A 10976-nucleotide genomic window follows, 5' to 3' on the forward strand; every position below is an offset into this window, starting at 1 on the left:
AACGCTTACAAATAGCGATGTACAATCTATAAAATGTTTAAAGATAACAAGGTGATAATTGTTTTGTATCTGGGCTCATTGTAAATCCTCTTTAACTATAACCATGTGTAAATGGCAAAACACTTACAAATAGCGATGTACAATGGATAAAATGTTTAAAGATAACAAGGTGATAATTGTTTTGTATCTGGGCTCATTGTAAATCCTCTTTAACTATAACCATGTGTAAATGGCAAAACACTTACAAATAGCGATGTACAGTGTATAAAATGTTTAAAGATAACAAGGTGATAATTGTTTTATATCTGGGCTCATTGTGAACCCAAAGTATAAAATGAATGACGGCCATTCAAACCATGTGAAAAGTTGGCTACCGAACCGCGGGGTACGTACGCTTTCTCCCGAAGCTTTGTGTAACAATAAACTGCACTGATTGAACACAGCAAGTCTGACTCCCGAAGTGGTTGATTTTCACCACATCACAGCACAAACACTTTAATTCAGTCAGAGGCAACAACAAATTACATTTATATAGCGCCTTCAATGCAGTAAAACATCCAAAGGGACTCGACAGCAGCGTCAATCAGACAACAATATTTGAGACTGAATCTGTTCTTCTCCCCAAAGGCAGAGAATGTGCAGCATCTGAGAAATGAGCAGCTCCAACACACCATTGTCCCTGTTCACTCCAGTTACAGAAACTCTGCACCAACTTTCCATCTTCCTGTCCAGAAGCTGATCAGAGAGGTTCCGGCAGGATTGAGGGGGGAAAGATGGGCCCGGATTTAGGAGGGAGAGAGACTCTCCAGGAATTTGGAGAAGGGGGAGGTTGGAAATGGGGGTGGACATGTTCAAAAAGATGTTTTTTGTCAGAATGAGGGTCAGATGGTGACAGGATGGAGAGAGGATAAGGAGGGGCTCAGGGATGAGATGGATTTGGAAAGGACTTGGGGGGGGGGGGGGGGGGGAGGGAGAGGAGAGAAACTAGAGAAAGATGTGGGGGTGAAGGGGGGATGTTTGGTCAGTGGGTTGGGGGGCAGGAGGTTAGTAACAGAAACAGCTGTAAGGATGGTCTGGATTGTAACTAAGAAAGCCATTGCTGAGTTCCTCACACGGGGGGTTGAGGGAGGTGGGGAAAGGGGAGAGAGATTTTTCAAGGGGTGGGTTTGTAGAGAGAGAATAGAAATAATGTTATAAATCTGACTTTATAAAAGTGAAAAAGCCTCCAGACACAATAAAGGGGTCAGTTTGATTTAATTCCAAAGTTCCTGACACTGAGCGTGTCACTGATCACGTGAAGTGAAATCCAGGAAGTGGAGCGTTGAGCAGGAATTGACAGTGAAAGAGCGGGAACAGGGAAGGAGAGAGAGACTCTGGGCACTGAGATGGCATCTCCAGATCTCACACAGGAACTAACCTGTCCCATCTGCCTGGAGATATTCACCCACCCGGTGTCTCTGGAATGTGGACATCATTTCTGCAGCTCCTGCATCTCCCAGAGTTGGCAGAAGGTCCCGGGAGATGTTTCCTGCCCCCAGTGTCGACAGGTGTTCACCCAGAGGAACGTCAGGCCCGCTCGGACCCTCATTAACATCGTGGAGAAGTTCAGAGAGGTGAAGGTGACACAGCCACAGGAGGAGTTTTACTGTCAGGAACACGAGGAGAAGCTGAAACTCTTCTGTGAAGTGGAGCAGAGAGCGATCTGTGTGGACTGCTGGAGTTCAGAACATCAAACTCACAAAGATTTACATATCAAAGAGGCTGTTCACATATACAAGGTATTGGATTTCTGCTGCTGGCGAAGGGAGACAGGGAAGAGGTGAGGAATGGAGGGAGGGTTGTACAGTGTGGGGAGGGAGAGGGGAGGCAAGAGGGAGTGGGGTAGGGACAGGGAGGGGGAGAGTGCCAGAGGGGTGATGGTGGAGACATCTTTAAAGATGAACACAAAGCGACCTGTCTGTTGTGTGGGATGTCCAGAGCTCATAAGACGCACAGTGTGATCCCAATAAAGGAGGCAGCCCAGATATACAAGGTACTGGATCACTGCTACTGACACAGGTAGATGGGGAAGAGGGACAGGGTGTAAGTCACAGAGAGAGGGAGTGTTTGTAGAATGAGGGGAGGAGAAGAGAGAGCGGGAGAGACAGGGGTAGGGAAGGGGAGAGGGATGTTGAAAGAGGAGAGGGTTGGAGCATGTAGAGGATTGATTGAGGAGGGGAATTAACCTGGAGGAGGATAATTGCAATAAACAGAATTAACCCACAGTTTCTACTTTGTTTATTGAGTGTAATCAATGCTGAGAATATCTCCTTCTCTACCTCACTGGTCTAACTCTTTAATAACAGCAAACCCCTCCAGAAGGTGACAATGATTGTTTCCTTTGACAAACCCATTTGTGTCCTTTCTGTCTCAGAACAAGTTAGAAACATCATTGGAAACTGTGCAGAAGCAAATGGACCTCAGTCTTCACAGTAAAAGAGAACGAGAGGATGGGATTTTCCACATGAAGGTAGGAGAATGTCCTTTAGGCTTTGTGTAAACTTCCCTGTGTTTGTTATTCAGAGTGAGTGAGCTTATCACACGGTCAGAGAGAGAGTTTTACTGAATAAAATGCTGCTGCTCCAAAGTACACTGTGGGCTGCTCCCTGAACTGCAATATAAGGGAGCGTCTGTAAATTGCAGATTATTATAACAATGTGTAAATGTCTTAATTTCTCCCTCCAGTCAATCCCATCAATTGATTAAATACATTTTGTCTGTAACTCACTCCCAGGTATCCATTATTCTATATATAAACCATCTGAACTCTTCGATTAGATTCCAGTCTGATACTCACTCCCAGGTATCCATTATTCTATATGTCAACCATCTGAATTCCACAAACAGATTGCACAGTGACTCAGCCCTTGATGTCTATTATTTCATAATTAACCACTGGAATCACTTTACAATGATTGTTTGTAACTCAGTCCCACATACCCAATATTCCATCAAACTGTTCAGCCGGCAGTGAGCTGTTATTATTTGTTATTCGTCCTGGATATAAATTTTTATCCCTATATCCCAGTGGACAGAGACCAGGGACACTGGGTTTATAAACATTGTTTATTCCGTTCTGTATTCAATCTGTTCCAGGCTGAAGTTGACAGACTGAGAAATGAAATCAACAGTGAATTTGAAAAGATGCACAAGTTCCTGTTTGAGAAGGAGGAGCTGATGAAAGCAGAGTTGGAGAGAAAAAGCAATAAAATATTCGAGGAAATGGAGAACAATTTCTCCAAAACCATGGATGAAATGTCTTCTCTTGAAGGAGCAATAAGAGATCTTAAATCGAGACTGGAGGTACAAGAGGCCCCAGAGTTCCTCAAGGTACAAAATCTCTTTGTCTTGTCCAGTGAAACATTCCAGAGACGGAGGGCGGGCACTCTGACCTTTAACCTCTGGGTTTGGATTAGGCCTCAGTCTGATTGGTTGGATGATTGTCTCTTTGTGCTGTCAGTAAGGGTCCAATGGGAAATGAGGTAAGATAATCTCAGTGTGATTCCTATACACAGTGTAACCACGGCACTGATTGACGATTGGTCTCCAAGAGAGCTGGGCTGGGAACTGGAGATGTTTACACTGCTGCAGATGGAGTTCTACTGAGATCTGCTGAGGACGGGTTAAAGTGCATTATTGCAGGGGTGATGGAGCTATGGTTAGAGAGATAAGAATGGGAGCAGGTGAGGGTAGAACACCCAGCTGGACAACAGCGGAGAGGCGATGGAGGAGGATGGCGTGATCGACCGTGTCAAAGGCTGCAGACAGACCGAGAATAATGAGGAGGGAAAGTTTGTAAGGATGGGTTTTTTGGGGAGAGGGGTGAAGATGTAGATTTAAATGAGAGAGAGTCAACACCTGAAGAGATTAAACAGTTTCCAATCCCAGCTAAAATAGGGACCAGGAGCGGAGGTTGGGAGATTAGTAGTTTTTGGGAATAGGATGGAGGGGACAGGAGGTTGGTCTGATGGACAAGATGAGCTCCGAGAGGGAATGAAAGGAAAAAGTAAAAGTTATTTTCTAACTGAAATCTTGGTCTCTCAATTTCTACTCGAGATTTACAACAAGAACTCTTTAATCTGATTCGATCATTTCTATTCTGTTCCTTTCCCCTCAGGATATTCAAGACCTATTGATGAGGTAAGCAGATATAAAGAAACAGTTTTGTGATGTGATCACTGCTGTCTCTCTAACACACACTGATTTCCAGACCTGTTTTTACAGGAGTCAGATGGAGTTTCACAAGCCTGGAACTGTCTCCACTCAGTTACCTGTGGCTATCGCTGGTGAACCATTCAAATATATCAAAGTGTGGAGGGAAATGAGAGCAGTGATTTCACCAGGTATCATTCTCTGTATATTACTGTCTCCCTGATGTTATCCACGTGATTAATGAGGTTTGACACACTGATGAAATGATTAGAAGATCAGAAGGAATAAGAACAGGAGTGGTCCAGCCCAGTGAACCTGCTCTGATTTTTGATAAGATCATCTCTGATCTGATTGGGGCCTTTACTCCACTTTCCTGCCTGTCCCAGATGACCCTTAACCCCCCTGTTAATCAACAATCTCTCGAACTCGATCATGAATCAATGACCCAGCCTCTGCTGCTCTCTGTGGTAGAGAATTCCAAAGACTAATATCCCTCTCCGAGAAGGAATTCCTCCTCATCTCTGTCTTCAATAGACGGCTCCTTCATTTGATGCTGTGTCACCGACACCTCGATTGGCTCAGAGATCAAACATCCTCCCAGTATCTACCCTGGTGAAGGAATCCCCTCAGAATGTTATGTTTCAATAAGATCACCTCTTATTCTTCTAAACTCCAGTGAGTACAGACCCAACCAGCTCAACCTTTCCTCATAAGGCAATCCCTTCATCCCAGGAATCAGCCCAGTGAACCTTCTCTGAACTCTGTCCAATGACAGTCTCTCCCTCCTGATGTAAGGAGATCAGATCTGAACACAGTACTCAAGCTGCAGTCTCACCAATCCCCTGTAAAGTTGGAGCAAGTCTTCCCTACTTTACACTCCATCCCTTTCCAATAAAGGCCAACATTCCATTTGTTTTCCTCATTCCTTGCTGTCCCTGGAGACTAACTTTTAGTGATTGATGTAGAAGGTCCCCCAGATCCCTCTGTACTGCAGCATTCTGCTGTCTCTTTCTATTGAAATAATTTGCTGCTTTTCTATTCTTCCTGCCAAGGTGGACAACCTCCCATTTTCCCACATTATACTCCATCTGCTAAATCTTTGTCCACTCACTTAACCGGTCTATATCCCTCCGCAGACACTTTGTATCCTCCTCACAACTTCCCAACCTCACTTTGTGGCATCAGTAAATTTGGCTACAGCATATTCGGTTTCTTCATCCAATCAGGAATATTGATCATAAATAGTTGTATCCCCATCACTGATCAGTAATCTCGGGAATTTGGAAAGATTACCACCAATGCATCCACTTTCTCTCCAGCCCCTCCTTTAACATCCTGGGATGCAGGACATCAGGTCCAGGGGACGAGTTGTCTTTAATCCCATCGCTTTTCCAGATACTTTTTCTCTGGTGATCATGATTGTTTTAAGTTTGTCCCTCCCTTTTCCCTCCTGCTTTTCCCTAACACTGGATGACCCCAGGTGTTGTTCTTTGTATATTGTTGGGCATTTTTCTTTCCCCAGGTTATAAGAAAACATTTGTTTAACGATATTTTGACATTTCTGAGGGACATTGCCAGACCTCAGCACAGAGCACCGATTGGTCCCCACATGCCCCGTTGTCAAGACGGATACTCTTCCCCTCACTCCGTATACCAGTTACCATGACTACATTATATCCCCTCTGTGACCAAGGATAGGAACTCCCAACTTAGGCAGACATCACCTTCTGTCTCTCCCTCAGCACTTTGCCTTGCTGTGAATGGAATTCAGTTCAGAGAAGTGTGAGGTTAATGTATTGGGAGGGGGAAGATATGACAAGGGAATAGACAATAAGTGGTAAGATAGTGAGAGGCGTGGAGGAACAGAGGGAGATTTGAGTTTATGTCCACAGATTCAGGATAGGTGGATAAAGTGGTGACGCTAACACACCGGATATTTTCCTGTACTGACCACAGAATAGAAAATAAGAGCAGAGAGGTAATGTAGGAACTTTATTAAACATTAGTCTACAGCTAGAGCACTTTGTATCTTTCTGGTCAGTGTGCTGGAGAGGTTACCGAGGAGATTAGAAATAGAAATAGAAAATCGCTTATTGTCACGAGTAGGCTTCAATGAAGTTACTGTGAAAAGCCCCTAGTCGCCACACTCCGGCGCCTGTCCGGGGAGGCTGGTACGGGAATCGAACCGTGCTGCTGGCCTGCTTGGTTTGCTTTAAAGGCCAGCGATTTAGCCCAGTGAGCTAAACCAGCCCAGATTAATGAGGGTGTTGGATGGATCAGAGAATTTGAGTTCTGCGTTATGATTGGATAGATTGGGATTGTTTTCATTGGATCTGAGAAGGCTGAGGGGAGATTTAATTGAGGTATATAAAATTAGGAGTGTCCAGATAGAGTGGAAAGGAAATCCCGAGTCCCATTGCCTCGGGGTCCCTGACCAGGGAGAATAGATACAGGGTTAGAGGGAGGAGGATTAAAGGGATTATTTTCACACACAATGTGGTCTGGATCTATGAGTCACAGGTTGATAGAGGCAGAAACCCTCATAACATTTATAAAGTAATCAGATCTGCATTGAAAGTGCCGTAACCAAAAGAGTTACGAAGCAGAAACTGGAAACCGGGATTGGGCTGGAGAATTCTTTTTCAGCCGAATCTCACAGGTTGGTCTGAAATTGCCTCTTCTTATGAATCCCAGAATATTTAAAAAAAAGCAGGTGACCGTTCGGGCCATTGTGTTCCTGCTAGCTCACTGCAAGATCAACTCACCCAGAGCCATTCCTTCACCTTTTTCTGTGTAGCTCTGCAGATTTAAGTTCTTCAGTTAATGATTCAATTCCATATAAAAACTGTGATCCTAAACATTCGCTGTGTGAAAAGGTTTTCCCTCATGCTAATGTGGCTTCTTTTGTCAATCAATTTAAATTCTGTGTCCTCTGGTTCTCTTCTCTCAGGGGAACCACCTCAGCTTCTCCAATCTGTGTCCGTAACTGAAGTTCCACAGCTCAGGAACCATTGTGGTGAATATTTCCTGCAGTCTCTCTAATGCCCTCAAAGTGTGTTGCCCAGATCAGAGTTGAGGGTTAACCAGTGTTTTATACAGATATAACTTTGTCACTCTATTCTGTGTTAATAAAGCCTAAGATGCTGCATTCTTTATTAACCACTCTCTCTCCTTGTCCTGTCACCGCTAATTGTGAAATGATATCCTGTGCATCAAGGTTTAGGTCATTAATTTACATCAGGAAAGTCAGAACCCTTTGAATACCAATGTATATCTATCTTCAGTCTGAACAAGCAACAACTGTCATTCACCCCGTTTCATATCCATGTTGCTACTGTCCTCGTTATTCTGTATATTTTCTATGTTTCTGCCTGTTAGGGTGACTGTTCCCCTGTTGCCAGAGACTAGGGAACATACGAGGAGGTTAAAGGGCAAAACCGTGTATTGAGATATTGAAGTTATTTCTCTGTCATTTAGATGTAAATTTTCCACTGGGATCACTCCTTCCAGCTCTACAGCCCCCTTGTCCTGACTGAGATCTCGGAGGGGGGTGTAGGGCTGGAGGAGGAGAGCCCACTCCCTTGTCCTGGCTGAGATCTCGGAGGGGGGTGTAGGGCTGGAGGAGGAGAGCCCACCCCCTTGTCCTGGCTGAGATCTCGGAGGGGTGCTGTAGGGCTGGAGGAGGAGAGCCCACCCCCTTGTCCTGACTGAGATCTCGGAGAGGGGTGTAGGGCTGGTGGAAGTTACAGAGATACTGACTGGGGGGAATGCGGTGTATACGTTTAAGTTTGAGATATGTCTGGGTCAGAAGGCGATGGAATGGAATTCCCAGTGGGAATGTAGCTGTTGTCCGTGTTATCTCATCACTGAGTCAGAAAGCTGTAGATTTCTGTCCCATTCCAGAATATGGAGCAGGAAGTCCAGACTGACAATCCCAGCGCAGTACTGAGGAAGTGGCAGCACGGTGGCCTAGTGATTCGCACAGTTGCTTCTCAGCTCCATGGTCCCAGGTTCGATTCCCCGCTGGGTCACTGTCTGTGCCGACTCTGCACGTTCTCCGCGTGTCTGTGTGGGTTTCCTCCGGGTGCTCCGGTTTGCTCCCACAGTCCCAAGATGTGCAGGTGAGGTGGACTGGCCGTGATAAGTTGCCCTTTAGGCCGGTACAGACTTATTGGGCCGAATGGCCTCATTCTGCACTGTACATTCTATGATCTGTGATCTATGAAGTGCTGCAGTGTTGGAGGAGCCTCTTTCAGATGAGACTTTACACCTTCTCAGCTGGAGGGCAATGATCCAGTGGCTGGAGTTTGAAGAGGAGGAGGAGAGCCCACCCCCTTGTCCTGACTGAGATCTCGGAGCGGTGTGTAGGACTCGAGGGCGAGAGCTCAGCCCCTTGTCCTGACTGAGATCTCGGAGGGGGGTGCAGGGCTGGAGGAGGAGAACCCACCCCCTTTTCCTGACTGAGATCTCGGAGGGGGTATAGGGCTGGAGGAGGAGAGCTTACCCCCTTGTCCTGACTGAGATCTCGGAGGGGGGTTTAGGGCTGGAGGAGGAGAGCCCACCCCCTTATCCTGACTGAGATCTCGGAGGGGGGTAGGGCTGGAGGAGGTGACAGAGATAGGGGGCGCGATTCTCCGCTCCCCACGCTGGGAGGGAGAATCGCGGGAGGGCCGGGTGACTAATTTCACACCCCCCCGGCGCCCCCCGCAATTCTCCCACCCCCCCGGCTCGGAAAAAGCGCTGCTCGCCATTTTTCACAGCGACCGGCGACTCTCCGACCCGGATGGGCCGAGCGGCCGGCCGTTCGCGACCGTTTCACGGCGGCGGTAACCACACCTGGTCACTGCCGTCGTGTAATCGCCTTAAGATGCCCGTTTGGGGCTTGTAGGGGGCCTGGTGGGGACTGAGCACCACAACTGTTCTCGGGAGGAGACAGGCCCACAATCGGTGCCCACCGATGGTCGGGCTGGCGTCTCAATGGGACGCAATATTTCCCCTCCGCCGCCCCGCAAGATCAAGCCCCCACGTCTTGCGGGGCGGCTGAGGGGAAGACGGCAACTGCGCATGCGCGTCTGACATCACATAGGCGCCGCCGACGCGTCATTCTCGGCGCGCCGCCTTAACGCAAGCTTCAAGGCCCAGCAGTTGAAAATAAAGGAGCGCCGCTCCTAGCCCCCCGGGTGGGGGTGAATACGCGCCCAGGATGTGGGCAGTGAGAATTTTAAGTTCGAGGCATTGCTGGGTTCAAAGCTGATGAGGATCAGTGAGCACTGGGGGGGCTGAAATTATCAACAGGGGACAACCAGTGTCAGATTCCAGTAGATTGAGCTCAGGGCGGTGACTGACTTCCTACAACTTGTCTTAACCAAGGTCCTGTACTGGAGGGAGATCTTTATTCTCAGTAAATTGATGCTGATCTGAGCTGAGTGAACGGGGCTGAGGGAATGGGGAGAAATTTCTTCAGACACTCTGTCCCTGAGCTTCCACAGTTCCTGGGCTGAGGAAAGTGGTGATGTCCCATCACCGTCTGCACATGTCTCGTCATTCACTTCTGTTTTTCTCACAGTAACAGCTTCCCAATCATGTTCTCTTCCAGTTCCAGCATCTCTCACCCTGGACCCAGAGACAGCACACAACAAACTCATCATTTCCCAGGATCTGACTAGTGTGAGGTACGGAAATGAGGAGCAAGATCTCCCAGAACATCCGGGAAGATTTGATAAATATGTGTACGTTTTGAGCTCCCAGAGTTTCACATCAGGGAGACACTACTGGGAGGTGGGTCTTGGAAACAAACCTTACTGGATTGTGGGTGTCTGCAGAGAGTCTGTCAACAGGAAAGGAAATATCACAGAGTCACCTGAGAATGGATTCTGGGTCATCGCCTGGCTTTCTGGCGGCAAATCATTGAAATTCCTGGATGTCATCTCGCAGCTAAAAGTGAAACCCCGGAAGTTGGGAATTTACCTGGATTATGAGGGAGGACAGGTATCATTTTACGATGCTGAGGACATGTCTCACCTGTACACCTTCACTGACACATTCACCGAGAAACTCTACCCCATCTTTAATCCCTGTAATAATAAGTCTGGTAATAACTCTGAGCCACTCACACTGCTCTCTGGGTAACGCAGTGGGACACGTTTTGGGAGGTCGGAGTTTTAGTGAGAAGCCTGATTCCCTGTCTGAACAGCTCATGTTGTCCTGATTCTCTGCTGTGTACTGTCAGGGGGTGAGTGTGTTTCTGTATTGTTTATTCTGTAAATTTAACTCAGATTCTCCACCCATCCCACTGTCCCGATCTCAATATAATGGGACCCATAAACACTGGACTGGTATAGAATGAAGCAAAATCTCCTGAATTGTGGTAACTGTGCCCAGCTCTCGAACAATTCGCTCTGAATCTTTATTTTGTTTCCTCCCTTGAATAAATATTTTATTTGAAGACGGGACTGACACCTGGTGTGATGATTATTGATTCAGTGAATGAGCAGAAAGAATGTTTTTTCACTCCTGTATGGGATGTGGGTGTCACTGGCTGAGCCCTCGTTACCCATCCGTAATTGCCTTTGAGAAAGTGGTGTAGGTACACCCACTGTGCTGTTAGGGAGGGAGTTCCAGGATTTGGACCCAGCGACAGTGAAGGAACGGCCGATGTGTTTCCAAGTCAGGATGGTGAGTGACTGGAAGGGAACCTCCAGGTGGTGGTATCAGGAATGAGAATATCAGAATAGGTTCCGGAGTAGGACCTGTGACCATTCGGGAAGATCCTGTCTGAACATCAA

General features: G+C 47.0%; 1 protein-coding gene across 1 annotated transcript; it reads left to right on the top strand.

The window, feature by feature from the left end:
* The first annotated feature begins 1288 nt into the window (after nt 1-1288).
* On the top strand, nt 1289-10647 carry LOC119976342 (zinc-binding protein A33-like). The gene is made up of 6 exons (XM_038816811.1): nt 1289-1778; nt 2414-2509; nt 3136-3369; nt 4157-4179; nt 4264-4382; nt 9758-10647. Exons 1-6 carry the CDS (start codon nt 1386-1388, stop codon nt 10318-10320), a joined length of 1428 nt encoding a protein of 475 aa, XP_038672739.1. The 5' UTR covers nt 1289-1385; the 3' UTR covers nt 10321-10647.
* The last annotated feature ends 329 nt before the right edge of the window (nt 10648-10976 follow it).

This window comes from Scyliorhinus canicula, chromosome 13 (assembly GCF_902713615.1).
Source record: "Scyliorhinus canicula chromosome 13, sScyCan1.1, whole genome shotgun sequence".
Lineage (NCBI taxonomy): Eukaryota > Metazoa > Chordata > Chondrichthyes > Carcharhiniformes > Scyliorhinidae > Scyliorhinus > Scyliorhinus canicula.

What these genes read in the sequence shown, in the direction of transcription:
- LOC119976342 (XM_038816811.1), top strand. Translation starts at nt 1,386, where the DNA reads ATGGCATCTCCAGATCTCACACAGGAACTAACCTGTCCCATCTGCCTG. An exon ending in AGGCTGTTCACATATACAAG is followed by an intron (nt 1,779 to 2,413) that starts GTATTGGATTTC and finishes TTTCTGTCTCAG; the next exon opens with AACAAGTTAGAAACATCATT. An exon ending in GAGAGCAGTGATTTCACCAG is followed by an intron (nt 4,383 to 9,757) that starts GTATCATTCTCT and finishes TTTTTCTCACAG; the next exon opens with TAACAGCTTCCCAATCATGT.